At 35.1% G+C, this 20,979-nt stretch overlaps 1 protein-coding gene across 2 annotated transcripts; it reads left to right on the forward strand.

The window, feature by feature from the left end:
* The first annotated feature begins 13,779 nt into the window (after positions 1 to 13,779).
* Positions 13,780 to 17,588, forward strand: LOC149029534 (autophagy-related protein 8f-like). 2 transcript variants are annotated; one of them, XM_089141935.1, is made up of 6 exons: positions 13,780 to 13,876; positions 14,262 to 14,309; positions 14,453 to 14,508; positions 16,211 to 16,263; positions 16,842 to 16,972; positions 17,105 to 17,588. In XM_089141935.1, exons 2-6 carry the CDS (start codon positions 14,273 to 14,275, stop codon positions 17,206 to 17,208), a joined length of 381 nt encoding a protein of 126 aa, XP_088998061.1. In that variant the 5' UTR covers positions 13,780 to 13,876; positions 14,262 to 14,272; the 3' UTR covers positions 17,209 to 17,588. The 2 variants fall into 2 exon arrangements, with proteins under 2 accessions (XP_088998061.1, XP_088998062.1); XM_089141936.1 differs by having other exon boundaries at positions 13,801 to 13,876; positions 16,854 to 16,972; positions 17,105 to 17,569.
* The last annotated feature ends 3,391 nt before the right edge of the window (positions 17,589 to 20,979 follow it).

The raw sequence follows: 20,979 nt of genomic DNA on the forward strand, positions 1-20,979 counted from the left end.
AATCCTGAAGGCATAATTTTTCATAAAACCTTAGAAGAGGTTTAGGTACCTGAAAATAATGAAGAGATCTCGATTAGTTATGTCACTACAAGAAAAGGATGGAACCGAAAAGATATAGTTGTCGACAACATTTTTGTGTATAATGCTTCGATTGAAATAATGAAACAAGACAAAGATCTTGAACCTAAATCCATAGATGAATGTAAACGAAGAAATGATTGGTCAAAATGGAAAGACGCAATTCAAGCGGAATTGAATTCACTTGAAAAACGTGAAGTTTTTTGACCTGTAGTCCAAACACCTGAAGTTATAAAGCCAGTGGGGTACAAATGGGTTTTTGTGCGAAAAAGAAATGAGAAAAATGAAGTCGTAAGATATAAATCACGACTTGTGGCACAAGGATTTTCTCAAAGGCCTGGCATTGATTATATGGAAACATATTCTCCTGTGGTGGATGCAATCACCTTTAGATATCTTATTAGTCTGGCAGTGCATAAGAAAATTGATATGTGTCTGATGGATGTTGTTACAGCCTATTTATATGGCTCACTCGATAATGAAATTTATATGAGAATTCCTGAAGGATTCAAAATGCCTAAAACATATAAAATTCTCGAAAAATTTGTTCAATAAGGCTTCAAAGATCATTATATGAATTAAAGCAATCAGGGCATATGTGGTATAATTGCCTTAGTGAATATTTATTAAAAGAAGGGTACAAAAATGATCCAATTTGCCCTTGTATTTTTATTAAAAAATATGGATCTAACTTTGTTATAATAGGTATATATGTTGATGACTTGAATATCATTGGAACTTCTGAAGAGCTTCCAAAAGCAGTTGACTATTTAAAGAAAGAATTTGAAATGAAAGATCTTGGAGAGACAAAATATTGTCTTGGCTTACAGATTGAGCATTTGGCAAATGGAATATTTGTTCATCAATCAACTTATACACAGAAAATTTTAAAGCAATTTTATATGGATAAAGCACATCTATTGAGTACCCCAATGGTTATAAGATTGCTTGACATAAAGAAAGATCCATTTCGACCCCATGAAAATAATGAAGAACTTCTTGGTCCTGAAATACCATATCTCAGTGCAATTTGGGCATTAATATATCTTGCTAATAGTATAAGATCGAATATATCATTTTCTGTAAGTTTATTAGCAAGATTTAGTTATTCTCCAACACGAAGACTCTGGAATGGTATTAAACATATATTTCGGTACCTTCAAGGAACTATTAATATGGGATTATTTTATTCAAATGAATGTGGACATCAACTTACTGGTTATGTAGATGCAGGATATTTATCTAACCACACAAAGCTAGATCTCAAACATGTTATTTATTCACAAGTGGAAGTACAGTTATTTCATGGCATTCAACAAAACAAACTATAGCTGCCACTTCTTCAAATCATGTAGAAATAATAGCGATTCATGAAGCAAGCCGAGAATGTGTTTGGTTAAGATCCATGACTCAACACATCTAGGAAACATGTGGTCTTCCATTGGACAAAGGGATTTCAACAGTATTATATGAAGATAATACTGCATGTATAGCTCAATTGAAGGGAAGATACATCATAGAACGAAACATATTTCACCAAAATTCTTCTTCACTCATGATCTTCAATGAAATAGTGATATCGATGTTCAACAAATTCGTTCAAGTGATAATTTGACAGATTTATTTACTAAGGCACTACCTACTTCAAGTTTTGAAAAGCTGGTAATAGGATTGGGATGCGTAGACTCAAAGATATTCAATGATCTTATCATCAGGGGGAGTAAAATACGTACTGCACTCTTTTTTTCTTCACCAAGGTTTTATCCCACTGGGTTTTCCCGGTAAGGTTTTTAATGAGGCAATTAGTGATACGTATTATTTAGATATGTATATTCTTTTTCCTTCACTAAGATTTTTTTCCACTAGGTTTTTTCTTAGTAAGGTTTTAACAAGGTACATTATCTATTGATGGACATCCAAAGGGGAGTGTTATAAATAATATTGATTGTGGATATCCATCACCTCCTAATAGACAATACTTCCAATTGAAGATCTCAATCACCTTAGCATACAATTTTGGTGATTCACATTCCCATCTTAATTGAAGATTACAGTGATCTCAACACGCAATGTTGGCAGTCAATATTTCCATTTTATGCACTTTCTATCTTGGATGGCAATATATCTTTCCATATCAATAACATCTTATTGTGTGCAAGAATCATATATTGTATTTCTTTGTAGACTCTGATATTTCCATATCAGAGTAGATGTTTATTCTACTATAAATATATAATGCACTCAACTAAATGGACTACTTATGATTGATCTTGTTCTAGTTTTCTTCTTTGTCTCTAATATATTCTCTTTATTTTATAACAATATTGTATTTATGAATTATAGTTATAATTTTGGACATCTTTCTTAAATGATTTAACAATCTAATGAATTGAATAGTATTTTGGAAAAAGAAATGTAACCATGTCCTTTGAGTTTGTATTCAATTAATGATAATTATTATTTATTCTTTTTTTCGCTAAAAGGATCATTATATTAAGCAAAGAAGAAATATTAAAAGTACATCAATTAATACCGTATAAAGAACCAACCTCCATTACCTGCAACAACTGTTGCCCCCAATACACCCTTCCTCACTGGTTCCTGCTCAGATTTAGAAAACCACTAACTTATAAAACGAAATCTAGGACGTCTAGAGGCATCCACATCAAGTTCATTAAGGATTGAAGCTGACCAATGAATGTTAATATCAGAAGTTCCTGTTCTAGCTGCCGAATTTGCCAAAAAATCTGCCACTGTATTAGTTTCACGATAGCAATGTGAAATCTTCCAATCTATAGTCAACAAATATTCTTGTAACTCTCTCCACATATGAAAGATATACCAATGTATTTTCTTCTACTGTATTAAAGTCACCACAGCTTTTGAATCACTTTCTACCCAAAGCTTTTTAATTTGTAAATGCCTTGCCCAACGTAATCCGTGAATGAAATTTTCCAATTCAGCCTCAAAGTTGGTTTTAGCATTTAAAAAAATACTGAAATTGAAAACCACCGCAGCAACTTCATTTCGAAATACTCCTCCACCGCCAGACCTTCCTGGATTGCCTAAAGAAGACCCATCAATATTTAGTTTAACCCAACCTACAGCAGGAGGACACCAAAAAATTTCTTGTGGAGGAGCAGCACTAAAAACAGAGAAGTGAAGGCCTAGTCTTCTTGCATCCGAAAAAATGGTAGGAGTTACTTTTCTTCCATCCATTTTAAAGCCAAACTGTACTAAGTCTGAAAAAATTAAACTCACCACCTCATCAGTCCTGAAATTTAAAATTTCAAACCGGATTTGATTGCGGACCATCCAAAGAAAGTATAAAAGCAAACAACATCCATTAATCCAAGCAGTCTGTAAAGGAGACTGTGAAGCCTGGTGTTTCCAAGCCTTGAACGACTCTACAATCGAATCTTTTATTGTCCAACTATAACCAAACTTTGCTGGAAAAGCTTCTCCACATCCACGTGAAAATTAGCAGTGAAGAAAGAGATGTCCTATGTCCTCTGAAGCTTTACCACATAGATTACAATGAGAGGCCAGCATAATCCCTTTCCGAGTCAACAAGGCATCAACAGGTAGCCTATCATGAAAAAGTCTCCAACAGAAAACTTGTTGTCTAGGCTGCAAAGAAGTCTTCCAAATACTTTTAGCCCATTCCAGTTGTTCTCCTTTTCTACGATAGAGATCCCATGCCGATCGAAAACTAAACTCTCCCCCCACCGAACCTTGCCAATGACAAACATCAACAAAACTAGCACAAGGTACAGGATATAACATAATAAGAGAGATTACCTCTTGAAATTTGGCATTGTCCACTGACGGAAATCTCCACTCCCCTTGCTGTAAACAATTTGCAACAGTTAATTTCAAATGACCTTCTAAATCTAGAGGAATACTAACATGGTCTGCAATGGTAAAATTCCCCAACCATCTGTCAAACCAGAAATTTATATTCTGACCATTTCCAACTGACCACCGTTCATTAGCTTGAACAAGAACCCCAAACCTTCCTCAATCCCAACATCAAAAATGACTGCTGCCCATAAATCTTTAAATTTCCCCTTTTGTCCACCATCTTCCCCTTTAAAAAATGAGCAAAAACAGAGTGTTTATGTTTAATTGTCCAAACCAACTTGCATAAGGAAGCAAAATTGACATCTCTTAATCTCCGAATACCCAAACCACCCTCACATTTTGGAGTACATACTTTTTCCCAAGACATTGTAACCTTCTTCACAGCCTCTATACTCCCTGTCCAAATGAAGTTACGCATCCAAGCCTCTGCTTGAGAAATAATAGAGCTAGGCCACCAGTACACTGAAAAATTATGAATTGGCATGCTAGAAATAACTGAACATACCAATTAATATTGTGTTCATTAATGATAATTAGATAATTATGATTTTGGAGATCTTTCTTAAATGATTTAAAGATCTAATGAATTGAATAAGCAAGGGCATTTTGGAAAAGAGAAACGTAGCCATGTCTTTTAAGTTCATGCTTTTATAATAAAAATAAATAATATGATATATAAAAAACTCTCTTTTGCATTCATTTAAGATCTCAGTTAGATATTTAAGATTTTTTTCTAGTTTTTCACACGGCACTCACTATTATTGGATGAAACTAGTAACCACCCACTATTATGCTATAATTTATATGGCACACACATGAAAAATTACAAGTTATTTATAGTTAAGTTTGTTGTTAAATGATGGGTAAATTTACTTAAATGGGCTTGCCTTTACTTAAGTCATTTAAAATTCAAATTATCCAAATGCCTTCTAGATACTGAAATGACATAATTAACACTAATTTAATACCCTCTCATACCCAACCCTTAGGTGGGTGAAGAGACCCATCTTCTACGTATAATTTACCTGAAACGCCCACCACTGTTGCTGCCATAAGCACTCTCCCCCCCCCTTACTCTAGAAAATCAATGGAGGTTCAACTCCAAAAGCAGAAAACCATTTTCTAAGGGTTTTCTGTTTTAATTATCAATGTTTAGGCTAAATCAAACACAAAATCAAGTATGGAATTTAAAGTTAAGAGAAGAAATTAAGAGACATGAAAAGTGAAAGTAACCATGAAATAAGGCAAGGAGATGAGGTTTTGAATCACTGCCATTGAACTCCATAACCAATAATACCCATAGAAGCAACCATGAACATGACAACCCAAAGGGGAAAATAGAGCAAGCAAGACCAGATGACCATCCAAAAGCCTTACAAGATCAAGTGCAACCAGGGGCGGAGCCAGGATTGAATGTTGGGGAGGGGGGGGGGCAATATACGTGAGCCAATGATGGACCCACGGTGGGTCCCACAATTATAAGTAAATTATAAAAATTATATTAAAATAAAGTAAGGACTAAATTTGTGGGAGAAAAACTTTAAAAAATCTTAAAATTTAAATTGCTATTAATAGGAATTGAAACTTTATGAGAAAGTTTAAGGATTCAAAAATAAAATTATATGATTACGATTAGATATGATACAAATTGATGGCTGAAATCCTAAACAAGATTTATTTCCATTAATAGGAAATGAAATTTTAGGATTAAAAAAAAAAATCAATGAATATGATTAGATATGATAAAATCAATGGCTGAATTCTAAAGAAATTTAAATTGCTATTGGTAGAATAAAAATTTTAGGAGAAAGAAAGAACAACGGAAAAAATAAATTATACTTTATGAAAATAATACTAGAAAAATTGTGAGTGTGTGAGAAAGAGAGGACTAATTTGAGAAAGAGAGAGTGAATACCTGATAACTGTGGAGAAGATTTAGTAAAATTTCAATGTTTGCTAACTACTCCACTATTTTGTGAGACGTGTGAGAAAAGAAAGAGAGAAAAAATAGAAATAAAAGAGGAGATTCATGAGAGAACAAATAAGAATGAAAATATAAGAGAGAATATATAGGGAAAAATTCATGGATCTTGAGTTAGTTTTTAATTATAATTTAATCTTTTATTCCTTAAAACTAGAGATTTAATGAAAACTATTAAATAATGATTAAGAATGACATTTGTACCCATTATCTTTATCTTAAATTTTTATTTTTAATTTTTGGAGGGGGCCAAATAGTGGTATTTCACATGTAAAGTGAAAGAAATAACAAAAAATATAGGTATAGTTTAAAATTTCAAAAAATCCGGGGCCCGAACGTGGCGGCCCCAGGTGCAACAACAGGATAATTTAACTGAACCTGAGATATCCCAAGAACCAATTTGAAATCGATAGAATAAGCTGAGAAATCAAAATCAATTCCCGTGAAAGCTTGAATCCAAATCGGGATTTTTGTTTATCCGCACAGCCATCAGAAGTTGACACGTGGCGTGGAAAAAATCAACGATTTAAATTCCTTCAATAAATTTTTGTATTTAAAATGTTTTACAAATTACAATTATTCGTCCCTTATATTTCTTAAATTTACCAAAATAATCCCTGCTCATCTCGATGAGAACAAAATCCTAAACCTCATCCGGATTTACAAGCTCCTCTAACCCTTCCAATGTTCACCTTCGTTTCACCGGAAACCACCGATGGGCTCCTCTGTGCATCATTGCCTTTTCATCCGTTAGAACCATATTCACCCAACATCAATCTGGAGATTGTTGTAGAAAACCAGTCACTTTTCTTTGCAGCAGGAAACCGTAATGAAGTTGCAGAGACTTAGAATACAAGGTAAGTTAGCTACTCTTTTATGTACAAAATAGCATCAAAACAAGTTGCAGAGTTTGTTCGTTTACAGGGTTCAGAACCACAATCGTCATTCATCGCTTATATCCAGATGGAGAATATGATGAAGGTCTCTGGTTGCCGAGTCAGTCCTTAGACAAAAACGCCTCCAAGAAGAGTATGGTTCCCTTGTAGGTGAAGGCGGAGCGGACTTGACCAAGGGGTAAATCCTTCCATCTGATACTGAAACTGGCACCTCAAGCGACAAGCTGCGCTTTTGAAGGATTGAAAATTTAGGGATTGGAATGAACTGGGAGGAGGTGAGTTCGAATAAGTTGGCCCTGCCTTGTGTTCAGAGGAAGAAAGGCCATCGTTAAAAAAACCTTTTGACCTTTCTAGCCTCGATGTTAATAGGTACTGAACTAGCTTTCCCATCACTTTTAAAAACTTTTATCTTCTTCCCAACTAGCGGTAATAGTAACTGGGGTTCGAGTGGAAGAGCAAGCCTTTCTAATCGCATCACCTCACCACTGTTAGATGGCTTCAATAGGGTAGGCAAAATACCTACCTTAGATTGAAAAGTTCAACAATTTATCACCCTGAAGCTTCTGGATGGAGAAGAACCAAATTTATCATGAAAGTTTGACTCACTTCTGATGTGGTGTGTAACAATAACCATCTATCTCATTTGGGCGTGTCAGTGGTAAGAGCAACCAGGTCAAGATATCCAGTTCAAGAAAAGCCAAAGTACAGATCAAAGCCTTAAAAATCCACTGAAAGCAGTTGCTCGTGACTGAGATTTCAACAGAGTAGACTAATCATTTCCATCTAAATAGACTAAGTGTTTGTACAATGAGTTTTAGAAGCGAAGATCCAAGCAAAAAAAAAAAAAAAAAAAAACATATAAAAATCTGCAGTAATAATCATAAATAACAAATTCCATCAAAACAGAGTAACATGGAAAGGAAAAATTCATGAGAACATCGAAACCAACATTTTAGCATATTTAATAAACCATAACCAAGATTGCAAAGTAGAGAAATCACCTCAAGAAAGAACAGGCGTTTAGGAGATGAATTTACGCTAGGATTTCTGAAATAGGAAATTAAGTTTACTAAGGACGAAATGCTCTCTCAAGGTCTGGTTTCTTCTCAAGATGCAATGGAAGTATTCCACCCTGAAGATTTTCACAAGAATCGTGGATCTGGTAATGTGTATGGATTTACTTTGTCCTATTCACTATGGCAACGGACGCAACGGCAAGGATCCACAGAGGATCCCATCGGTGGTTTCCAGTGAAGCCAAGGTGAACACTGGAAGGGTTAGAAGAGCTTGTAAATCCTGATGAGGTTTAGGATTTTGTTTCTCATCGACTTGAACAGGGATTATTTTTGTAAATTTAGAAAATATAAGGACGAATAATTATAATTTGTAAAACATTTTAAATATAAAAACCAACTGAAAGAATCTAAATCATTGATTTTTTCTACGCCACGCGTCAAATATCTATCCGCGCAGCCGCGAATAAAAATCCTCCAAATCATAGCCACCAAAATCATCCATTTACAAGACTGTCCACCATGATTATACTTCTTTTGAATGATTTGCAGTGGGTACCATGTAATTTATTATATAATAGTGGATAGTCACTAGTTTCACCCAAAAAATAGTGGGTACCGTGTAATTTTTATTTTTTTATAATTGTTTTCTATATTGATTAAAGATATTTTTAAATTACAATAATGAAAAGTGTAAAACTCTAAATATTAACATCACATTATATATAGGGGCGGACCCAGGATGTAATATTGGGGGGGCCGAAAAATGAAAACCAAATAACCTTCCCGTTGTGGATCCTTATAAGACCCATTCCTAGTTTCACTTTTAAATTATTTTATTATATTAAACAATATACCCATATATTTTGTAGGGCCCAACATATTTGAAAAAAAAAAGGTAAATTATTGATAATGATATTTTTTCCAACAAAATATAAGTAAAATTAAAGCAACAATATAAAAAAATATATATATACACATGATTTCAATCCCAAAAAGTTAGATGCAAGCCAAAATTTTCTTTGGTAGGAGATGTAAACCAAAAAAATTTTTTTAGGTAAGAGATGCATACCAATGGTAGTTAGTTACCTATTAACTATGGACATTTTATTCACAATACAAAATTAAATAACAAAAATTGCAAAAGAAATAAATAAACATAGAATATAAAATCAAATAAAAAGAATAACCAAAAAAAAAAAAAAAGGAGAAAAAAAGAACGATAAATAAATTGAAAAAGAAAAAGAGTACTTAATTGTGGAGTAGATTTTTTTCTAAATTTTATTAACCTATGCTTATAGAAAGGGAAGAGAATAAATAGGAAAAAAAGAAGAGAGAGTAGATTGGAGATTGGAGATAGGAGAGAATAAATAGGGATTGAAGAGTTACTTTCTAATTAGAAATGATATTTTGATTTTTGATACCTAATAAGATATTTTTCCAAAAATTTCCTTTAATTTTTTTTTTTTTTTTTTGTAGAACAAAAATTTCCATTAACTTGATTATAGAAATAGAAGAGAATAAATAGGAAGAAAAGACGAGAGATAAGAGAGGGGAGGATAAATAGGGATTGAAGAATTAGTTTTTAATTAGGAATGACATTTATATCCATTATTTTACCTTTAAAATTTGTTCTCAATATTGGGGGGGGCAAATAGTGACATTTTACATGAAGGACGAGAAAAAAACTGGAAAAATTAACGTAATTAAGGCAATTCTTATAAAATTTTTAAAAATCCTCGGTCCCTTCATAGGTCTATATATATATATATATATTTTTATATATATATATTTGAAGAATGGTAGCTTTATATTAAAATTTTAAAAATCAAGGTTTACAGACCATAGAATATTTTCCATTAGTATCATTCCTAATAAGACAGGTGTTGTGGGGAACTAAGGTCCCGAGTCCCCCCTCGGGAGAGATACACCTCCCTTGGGCTGGTGCATCTCTTCCCTCATAAAGGTCCCGAGTGTATATATATATATATATATTTTGAAGAATGGTAGCTTTATATTAAAATTTTAAAAATCAAGGTTTACAGACCATAGAATACCATTAGTATCATTCCTAATAAGACGGTGTTGGGGAAACTAAGGTCCAGCGCCCCCTCGGGAGAGATGCACCTCCCTTGGGCTGGTGCATCTCTTCCCTCATAAAGGGTCCCGAGTGCCCCACTCGGGACAGATGCAACCCCTTGGGCTGGCTGATCTCCTCCTTGGAAAAGGTCCCGAGTGCATCACTCGGAACAGATACACCCCTTTAGGCAGGCTCATCTCTTCGTTGGAGAAGGGTCCCGAGTGCCTCACTTGGGAATGATATATATCCAACTCAAGCATTTCTCAGAAGACTCTCTTGACCAGGTCAAGAAGAGTTAGTTACGCATAAACATTTAGCATATCTATTCCGAGAATTGGGGAGGTGAGTCAGCATAACAGCACTATCAGGTGCGACAAAGAAGGAGCAGTTATTCCACTACTCCACTCACTCCTCAACAATCGATCCTAAACTTAAGGAATCACCGCCTCCAGGTAACCTCTATATAAACTCACCTCCTACATGGAGAAAGGGACGAGAACTTTCATCTAAGTAATTACTCATTACGTTCTTGAGAACTCTCTCAAGAACTCTTATTGTTGCCTAAGCTGACTTGAGCGTTGGAGGCGGTTCCCCGGCCAAAACTAGGCCGGACCATTCTTGCTTTCTTTATGTGTGCAGGTATCCCAGTTATTCCAACTTGGCTAGAGAGCTCTTAAGGTGGTCATCTCAATATCCGGCCCTCGAAGAAGTTCTAGACGCAACAACAAGAAAGAGCTTCAGGGAGACAAAGTGAAACATCACATTATATTTGTTAGCCACTTTTTATATAATAAGTTTATAATAAACCAATATTTTTATATATTTAGAGATTAGATTCAAAATTAATAGCAAGTTAAATTATGTATATTAAGAAAGTACCATTTTGCGTTTGTATTCTTATTATTTTGAATTCCAAAAAATAGACTACAAATATTAATTTTTTTAGTTACGAAAAAAATAACGCAAATTATATAATAAATAAATGAAAACCTAATGGAGGTAGGAACTTCTTAAAATTGATAACATCAATAAATAAAAAAAATTAAAAAATAATACCAAATTAGAAATTAAATATTAAAAAGCTAAACAATAAAGAACTATGAAATTAGAGTTAATCTTTTCTTAATTACTAAGGTAATAATATAATTTAATATAAAGTATAAATAAGTAGAATAAAACCTTAAGATTATTTTAGAATTTTTAAATAAATAAAAGTTACCATGTCATCACTTAACTAAGAGAGTTTTGGTAAGGGGCAATAATAATTATAAGTAAAGTCTAAGGTTGATTTAGTAGTTTAAAAAATATAAGGGATAAAGTAGTAATTATTAAGTTATAATAAAAGGGAGGTAATAACAATTATCCCAATAAAATGACATGAACTTGACGAAGTTGGTCTTGGGTTTTAATTTCAATTTCTAGGGTTGGCTTAGGGTACAGGTCCGACTCAATCAGGGACAAGGGTTAGGGCCACCTGTTGTAGCCCAATTTGGGATAAGAGTTAGGGGCCAATTAGGGCCCATTCTTGTCTAATCAAGGACAATTAGGGCTAAAATGGACTTAACTTAGCGCTGTAGGGCTTAGGTCAAGGACAATAGTTCTAAGCTTTGAATTAAGATCAAAGCGAGAATGAGCTTAACCAAAACATGTAGGGTTGAGATTGGGATCGGAAAAGCCCGACACTGTTGCAACCCTACTTGAGGTGCTCGTAAATTGACCTGAGAGAAATGGAGAACTTTAGTTTTAAGAAGAAAAAAGTATCTCTCCAAAAAAATTATATGAAATAAAATGACATGAACCCACCAAATTGGCCTGACCCATTAAGATTTTCTTAGGCTTAAGTCCCTAAGGTTGGGGTTAAAGTTTAGGCTGATAATCTATCAACTTAGTAATCAGTGTTTTTTTTTTTTGGAAGATTGAGCATTCGAATTAACAGATGTAGTCAAGGTCGTAATTTAATTAGGAACAATTAGGGCAAGAATGTGCTTCACTTTACCCTTTAAGGCTCAGGGTCAATAAACAAGAATTCTAGATCTGAATTAGGGTTAGGGCGAGAATGAACTTAGTCAAAAACATATAAGATTAGGATTAGAATAAAAAAAATCAACTTTGTTGCACGCTAATCAAGGTGCTTAAAACTAATCCATGAAAACTTCATTTTCGAGAAGAAGAAGAAAGAAAAAAAAAAATCATTTCCAAGAAGAAGAAAAAAGAAAAAAAAAAGAAAAGAAAAGAAAAGTATCCTACTAGAAAAAAAATTGAAATAAGATGACATGAACCTGACCAAATTGCTCTGGTCCATTAAGATTTTCTCAGGGTTAGGCTTAGGTCCTAAGGTTGGGCTAACCGGCTAAGGTTTAGGCTAGTAACTTACCAACTTCCAAATCAGTTTTATTTTATTTTATTTTTATATCAAAGATTGAGCATTTTAAATGAATAGATAAAAAATCTAATTCTTGGGAGTTGAAAATTAGTTTATGTTGTTTTTTTTTTTGCTTTGAGAAGCAAAAAAAAAAAAAAAAAAAGCTGAAAACAGTTTCGTCTTGCATGATTTTTGCAATATAATTGAAATTTATAAAATTTTGTTTCGAAAAACACTTTCAACACAACAACATAATACTCTAGAAACAATATTGGGTACAATTGGGTTTAAGTGAGACGATTTTGAAGGAGTATTAGGAATTTGGCACTCAACCTAAAAATGACAAATTTTATATTTCTATTTCCTTAAACTAGTATTATTAAATGCTTGAAAAAATGTTTCTACTTTAAAAACACAAAATTGTCTTTTGGTGTTTTTTGAAATAGAAACACATGGTGAGTTATCAAACGAGTTATTAGTAAGCGTTTGGTAACGATTTTTTATGAGAACGACATTCTTTGTGAGAGTCGTTTTTAGCCTTTTTAAAAGAAAACAGTGGTATGAGCATATTCTGATAATTTGATAAACTTTGTGTTGAGAACAATTGAGACGATGAAAACTTTAAACAAAAGAAAAGAAAAAAATTCTTATGAAGACAGGATGGAGTTATAAGCTGCTTGTGAATGAGGTTGGGGTTGAGTGTCCTTCTTTGATGTAATTTTGATGTACTTTTGTTTTTGAGAACGACGAAAAAAGTCAAAATTATTTCACAAAAGTTCTTTCAAATACAAAAATTGAACCAATTTATTCTTTAAAAACAAAAAATAACCCATTTTACTAAACGCTTTTTTGCCTTTTTTAACGTTCTAAGAACGAAAGATCACAAAAAACTGTTCATTAACTTATTACCAAACGTATCCTTACTTTCCAACATCATTAATGAAAGAAAAAAAAAAAAAGAAACCTTTGCCATGGTATTTATATTTCCTTGCTCCCCAAGGAATCTCACCAAAAAAAAAAAAAAAAAACAAAGAAGAAAATTTCAGCATTCCATGGAACAAAAGCTGCTTCCTCCTAAGCAATGAGTTTGGAAGTAGGTGGCCATGGAGTCATCAATCAATTCGAATCTAACGGCTGTAAATGGTCCTTGATTAGAATTAATTATTTTCATCTTTTACAAATTTCATAAACTATTCTCACAAAGAAGAAATTTATAGTTATGGCTCCTCCACTTATACATATAATAATGTGAGGGGGTCCCAATTATTTATGTGGATAACGGATTGGAGAAACAAATGGGAGATCGGGACCTCAGACGGCCACCGCAGGGAGGACACGTTACCATCCTACTAATTATTTATTATTAATTTTTCACAAAAACTATTCTTTATTATTAATATATATTTTTTAAATCGTGTATAAAGATTATAAAAGCCGCCAGCTTTTCCCCTTAAATTAGATCAATCTCTAGCGTCTGCGAGAAGGAGAAAATCGAACGAAAAAAGCCGAAAAAGGTTAGGGTTTTTGTTCATTTATATCTCTGAAATTCTTTTCTTCTGCACCGATTTCTGTTTTGGATTTCATCGACGATCGGTTTTTGAGGTACAGATTGATCAGTATGTTAGCTGAAGTTTTCAAATGCCTAAGTTTAAAAGTTTTCTTATCGTTTCATTGAGTTCTGATCGCTATGTGCTATTTGATTTTCTTTTTGCTTTCAAATTTAATGCTTTTTGATCTGTCTGTCAGACTTTCTAACTTTTTCCCTTTTTAATTTGTTCTCGTTTTCTTGCTTGCTAAAACTTAAGATCAGATGGGTTTTTGCTTCCTCATACTGTTTTGAAGGTTTGATTGTATGAACTTAACAATCATAAGTTAGGGTTGGGTACTTGGCTGTTGTTATTTGATTGCCTCGAAATATTGAAAGTTGTGAATATCTTTAGATTGCCAGTACTTTACGATTAAAAGTTTGATTTTTATGTGGTTGTAGTTTCAGGGGCAATGTCGAAGAGTTACTTCAAACAAGAGCATGACTTTGGTATGTACGGGTGTTTGTGTACACTGGCAGTCATGTTCTAAAATTGCAAACTTGTTGTGTAGACTGTTTTTCTTTTTATGTTTGTCCTTCTTTTTGGTCCTTGTATTGAGGAACCGATTTTTTTCCCTCTTGATTCTTATCAGAGAAGAGGCGTGCCGAGGCTGCTAGAATTAGGGAGAAATATCCAGACAGAATTCCGGTGAGTATTTAGCTTCACTCTCCAATTTAAAGAATGCTCTTTGCGTTTGGTGCTTTAGTTTGAGACTCTGAAATGAACTTTGTCAAAGTCCCAGCCGAAGGATCGACTCTTACTTGAACTGTTCTTGGTGCTTCAAAGTAAAGAATGAACTCTGTGTGCACCCCATACATTGTTTACTATGTTTGTATGCTTCTTAGCCCTATCTGTTTGCTTGAAGCAAAGCAATGTATTGCAATGTTGTCAAATTCATTCCTTTGTTCTTGCGACGAGGAATATAAGTGTGAATTTATTGTGATTTAGTCTGATAAGTAGAGCTGGTTTAGTTTTTCAGTTCTCTGCAGCTTCTTGTTGGAACTTGCGTGTTTCTGACTTGCCACTGGTTTGCTTAGCTGTGACTGTATAGCATGTAGCCATTTTGATTGATCTTCGCTTATTTATACGCCTAATTGGTTATTCTTAGTCATAAAAAAAGATGTGGTTACTCTGCCCACAGAGTAATATGGCAGTCATTTGTTGATCACTAATTGATTATAATTGGTTATTCTTGGTCATCAAAAAAGGTGTGGTTATTCTGCCCACAGGGTAATATGGCAGTCATTTGTTAATCACTAATTGTGAGCTTGATTAGTACCTTATATAAGACTTCAGAGCATTGCATGCTGATGATTGGAACATGCTTTGTTGTTTGGTTGCTTTGTCAGAAAGTAGGTATTGCCTGAAGCAATTGGTCTTATATGTTTTGTTCTGGAGTCATTTTGCTAGAATTCTCAAGATTCTCTTTTCTTAAGAGAGTTCAGTAAGAAATTTCTTGGTTGATGTAGGATTTCAGAACCTGATGGTTACAGTGGGGTGCCAAAGTGCTTGCATCATATGTTGCACAATTCCTTGGTCCAAACTCTTCCTTCACCAGCCTATAACATTTGCTGTGCCTCCCTCCACAAACCTATTTGATACCCTGCAAAATAATGTAACTGGTTCCATGTATCAGGGCCATAAAGTTATTCTTATTGAATCATCTTGTTCAATTGGCCTTGAAAATGCATCTACTGTATTCCTCTGTACCTCTCATAATCCTAATATCCTATTGCTGTCCAGTGTTTTCCTGCATTATGGTCATTGTTTATGTTCTTAAAATTTTTCCCCCCTACAGAAAGAAAGATAGAAGGGGGGGGGGGGTTGGGGTGTTTGGAGACTGACCTGTAGAAGAAATTTCTTGAATGTGCATGAGAGAGAGGACTCTGTCAATTAACATCTTAGGCAGAAACTTGGGATTCGACCTGGTGTAGTTCATCCTGAATAGCCGTGTTTTGGCCTATTGACTTCTTGGGCGGGTAAGTAGGACAGTACAATGCCTTTTTATATAGGTTAGTATGTTGATGTTTTGTTGTCATATATCAGAATCTGAGTATCAATAGTAGGTGGATCTCTTTGTTTTTTACAGAGTTGTTTTGAGTCATTTTGGTGTCCAGGCACCTTCTTGAGCTTTGCGTGCTGGTGTTGGCTTATTTTCCCTTGAACATCTTGTTTTGCTTGGAGGCCATGAGAACTATGGTCACTTATGAAGATACCTACACTGATTTAACTGTTTGTTGTCGGTGGCCTTTCTTTTTGTTTCTCTTGACTTCTTTTTCATAATAAGTTGGTGCTTCCTCTAGAGAACCCTGTTTTAACTCATTTTCTGTGCACTGGCTTTTAATTTAAGGTGATCGTGGAGAAGGCTGAGAGAAGTGATATCCCAAACATTGATAAGAAAAAGTAAGCTCCACTCTATGCTACTGATGGCATCATCTGTTTTCTGAATCTTTTCACAATGTCAGAAACCTTTTGACAATGTCAAGAACTCATGTATCTGTAGATAATTTATTTCACGAATTTTGAATTATTTTGGTATGTGTGTCCCTCATGTCATCCCGTCTTGCTGTCTTCTTCTTCTTATATTGTGAAGTTCAATATTAAAAAGTGCGGGCAGTCTGGAATCAGAACCACAGTTTGGAATTGGTGTTGGACCTGCTGATTTGCAGCAGCAGTGAAGACTGATGCTGGTTTTTAACCGATCTGTATCTTTGGATTGGTAGAAATTGGTATTGGACCTGTTGATCTGCGACGGTGGAGACTGATACCAATTCCTTACTGATCAGTATATTTAGATTGGTATTGAAAAATGGTAAAAATATAAAAGAATTTGATTTTTCTTGAAGAATACAAGGGTCAAGCTATCCAGTATGGTCTTAATACTAATGCCGACTGGAAAACCCTGTTCATAACTGATTACTTTGGATCGGTTGGACTGTTTCTCTTATTGTGTTAGTCAGATTTGTCTTGATGACTTGAAGACATAACTGCAGGTACTTGGTCCCAGCTGACTTAACAGTAGGACAGTTTGTGTACGTAATCCGCAAAAGAATTAAATTGAGTGCAGAAAAGGCCATCTTCATCTTTGTGGAGAATGCCCTCCCTCCAACTGGTAACCATTTCACGGATTTTGTGTTGCTTCTTTAATCCCTTAAACCTGCCCCTAAAGAATTATGCTTTTGGAAATTTGAAGCAGTTGGGTTTTGAGATTCTGAAGGTTGGTTTTACATTTGGTTGTTTCCAGGGGCGATACTGTCTTCCATTTATGACGAGAAGAAGGATGAAGATGGATTTCTTTATGTCACCTATAGCGGGGAGAACACATTCGGTCACCAGATGCAACTGTAGCGCAAGTCTGATGATTGCCCATCTGACTTTACATCGTCAGTTTCATCTTGCTGTTGTGTTTAATAATTTCATTTCCAATTCCTAGAATCTGAGAACCCCTCCACAGATAAGATGTACAGTCATTATGTATATAGCTTCCTGAAAAAGTGGGCAAACATTAAGATACCCTGGTTTAATTATCTATTTACTTCTATTTTGTTTAGGCATCACCCATGGTGATGTACTTGATTCAAATTTCAAGTGTCCACAGTCAATTGCGTGTCTACATTTATTTTTTCAAATATCGCTGAAGCAGAAAGCTGGGCAAGAAAATGCAGGAACAAGGGATTGGAGATATTTGGTATTTTATAGTTAAAGCTTGTTAAGGTGGAAAACCCAAACAATGACGGATTTTGATACATTTGGATCTCCATCCTTGTAGTTTTTACGTCTTTAATTTTTGTTGACAACGAAAAGCCTTAGGTTTTCCGGTGAGCTTGAATGATTTCGTTTTTGGCACACGATTTAAAACCTAAAACAAAGAAAATTTCCGATTCGCGACCTGGTGGAAGATATTTGACATTGAAACAGCAGGCGAGACTGAGACTGAATCCATATCTAGTTACGCAAGTCTGTTTTTAATCATTTGCAATATTTTGAGGCTTATTTGGATTTTTATTCGCAGCAGCCGCTGGCAAGGGTGATGATTGTGTTGTGTAATCAAAATAAATTGAGCAGTTGAGAATCAAATTGCAGGAGATTACTTTAAGAGTTTAAGGTATACTAATTTACAAAATCAGACCCATCATTTACCTGGTTCCCAAATCCTTATTTCATTTTATCTACTCGGATCCCCATGACTTGGGACAAGGCTTAACCTTGGTTAAGCCATAAGATAATTAGATCATGGATTCCTCATATCACAGATTTATCAAGGTAGAAGCTAATTAGAGCTGGGATTCTTAGAAGTTGATTGAATTGGGATTCTTTAAGGGTCTGTTTGGTTACGTGAGTCTGGAGATTTCAAATATCTAGAGATTTCAAATCTATGGAGTTACAATTTATAAAATTAGATGTTTGGTTGTAGAATGAAATCTGTGGATTCATCCTAAAAAACTATTCGATCGACGTGATTTTTGTGGATGTGCAAATATATAGCTTTTTTGAAACCCGCACCCACCAAACAACACGGGGGCCCACCACCACGGCCCGCCCACCGGCGCGACTCCCTGGGCTTTTTTTGCTCCGTTGGTCTTTGGGCCGGCCCCCCCTCCTTTGGGCCCCCCCCTCTCTTTTCCCGCCCCCGCTTTTCAAGAGTTCATTCAGAGCCCATTGAGTGCATTAGGTTGTTCGATATCATTCCATTCCATGGCTTTTGTAAAATTGAAATCTTAGCTTGCAACCGGTTTTCTTCTAGGTTCTATTAAATTTTCACATAATATCTTCAAACCATTGTTCCACATGATGGTCCATTAATAGGATACCAGAATGAATGCAAAATTCAATGATCTTTAATTATAAGATAGACGAATTTTAGTTCTTCAATTCGCGTTTTGGAATAAGGCCGAGCATGTCAGTCAATTGTCAGCGACCGGAACTCATCGACGCAAATTACTAAACGACGGAAATAGAAGAGTAAAGCCTTCTAATAAAGTTAAGTAAACAATGAAGAAAAAGTAAGGGAGATATCATTTGCCGATCAAAGATCTATACACTATTAAACGAGGAAGAGAGACAAATCAGAAAGAGCGGAAAAGAAAGAAAATCAAGAAACATAGATCAATTTCTAACTAAAAGAATTGATGGCACCCACATGCGCCGATTTTTGTGGTGAAGCAGGAAGTTTGGTAGTGAAGTTTCTAAGAGGCAAAATGAAATAGGTATTTGGGGTCAACGTAGGGTTGGTAGAGTGGTAAGATCCATACTTCTCAGTGGAGAAATCATGGGTTCGACCCTTGTGGACAACAAGCATCCCCCTTGAGGATGTAATTAAGGTGCGCGCAAGCTAGCCCAGATGAACCTCAGATACAAAAAAAAAAAGAAAAAAAAAAGGTATTTGGGAGTCGAGTAAATGAGGAGTCTGATTTTATAAATTAGTAACTTTAAACCTTTAAAATTTAAAAATAAAAAAATAGTATTTACAAGTAAACATTGCCATTTGATTCTCAACCGTTTGATCTAATTTTGATTACGTGGCGCGATCACCATTGTTGGCAGCAGCCAGCAGCGTCTGCTACAGATAAAAACCCGTTATTTGAGATCATAGGCGGAACGAGTTCTAATCATTTGTGAGTTGGCGTTTGCTCGTTCATTATTCTTTAGTGATATGTCGTACTCAATCATATTGTTGCTATAGCATATTGATGACCATGTATGGTACATGATTGATGTATGGAAGGGGGAAAGTAGGGTGGTGGTCGCTGGTAGGGGAAGGGATGTGGTGGGCAATTTCCAATGATGTGTAGGAAGAAGATAGCTAAAGAAGAGAATCTCTTCAGCAACTTAAGGGTTGGTATGAAAAGGTAATTTAGTCATCACACTACCCCTAAGGACATTATGATCATTCACATTCAAAATTTAAATAATTTAACATAATGAAGCCCAAAAAGTTAACTGCAAATAACCTGTAATTTTTGGCATTTAGTAGGGTGCCTAGTCGCCTAGAGTTTCAAACCCCCCTACTAAAGTGGATAAACAGTAAAAAACTCATTATATAATAAGAAAGGCGTAGTCGATGGACAACAGGTGAATATTCCTGTACTACCCCTTGTTGGTCCCGAGGGACGGAGGAGGCTAGGTTAGCCGAAAGATGGTTATCGGTTCAAGGACGCAAGGTGACCTTGCTTTTTCAGGGTAAGAAGGGGTAGAGAAAATGCCTCGAGCCAATGTCTGAGTACCAGGCGCTATAGAGTTGAAGTAACCCATGCCATACTCCCAGGAAAAGCTCGAACGACTTTCAACAAAAGGGTACCTGTACCCGAAACTGACATAGGTGGGTAGGTAGAGAATACAAGCTCGAACGACTTTCAACAAAAGGGTACCTGTACCCGAAACTGACATAGGTGGGTAGGTAGAGAATACCTAGGGGCGCGAGACAACTCTCTCTAAGGAACTCGGCAAAATGGCCCCGTAACTTCGGGAGAAGGGGTGCCTCTCACAAAGGGGGTCGTGGTGAATGAGTCTCCTAGCAGGGATTTTTTGCATCCACAAGGATTCAATACCGGAACTTTGCTTAAGCGGACCAAGTTGCTTACCACTTGGACCAACCCCCGTTGGTTAATAATGACTCTCTAAGTGATCAATTTAATTAAAATACTCAAAGTTAATAAAATTAAAATTTTATTTTTCCTTAGATTTCTTGCTGTGAACAAAGCCCAACCCTCGATCCAAAAATAAATAAAATAAAAAATAAAATAAAATAAATCAATACTTAAGGTAAGTTTCCAAATAAAGAATACACGATCAATATAAAATCACTGCTTTGTTCTTCCTCAAAGACTCTTTGTATTTTAACCAAAAGAAGATCACCTTTCGATTAGTCATGGGACTGAACATTCCTAATTAAAGTTTAAGACTTCAATTTTATCTTAATTCTGTTTATTTACGAAGTGTTAATGCTGAGTTGGAGTTGGAGTTGGAGTTGGAGTTGGAGTCGGAGTTGGAGTTCGAGCGGGTGTGAGAGTAGGACGAGAGATATAAATTAGATAGAATGTCAATGCCAGAAGAACGAATTACGGTGACTTTGAATCAAGCTGTACTGGAAGAGTTCTCTCCACGTTCCAGGTATTCATC

This window comes from Hakea prostrata, chromosome 1 (genome assembly GCF_041222555.1).
Source record: "Hakea prostrata isolate BN-2017 chromosome 1, UWA_Hpros_2, whole genome shotgun sequence".
In the NCBI taxonomy this organism is placed as follows: Eukaryota; Viridiplantae; Streptophyta; class Magnoliopsida; order Proteales; family Proteaceae; genus Hakea; species Hakea prostrata.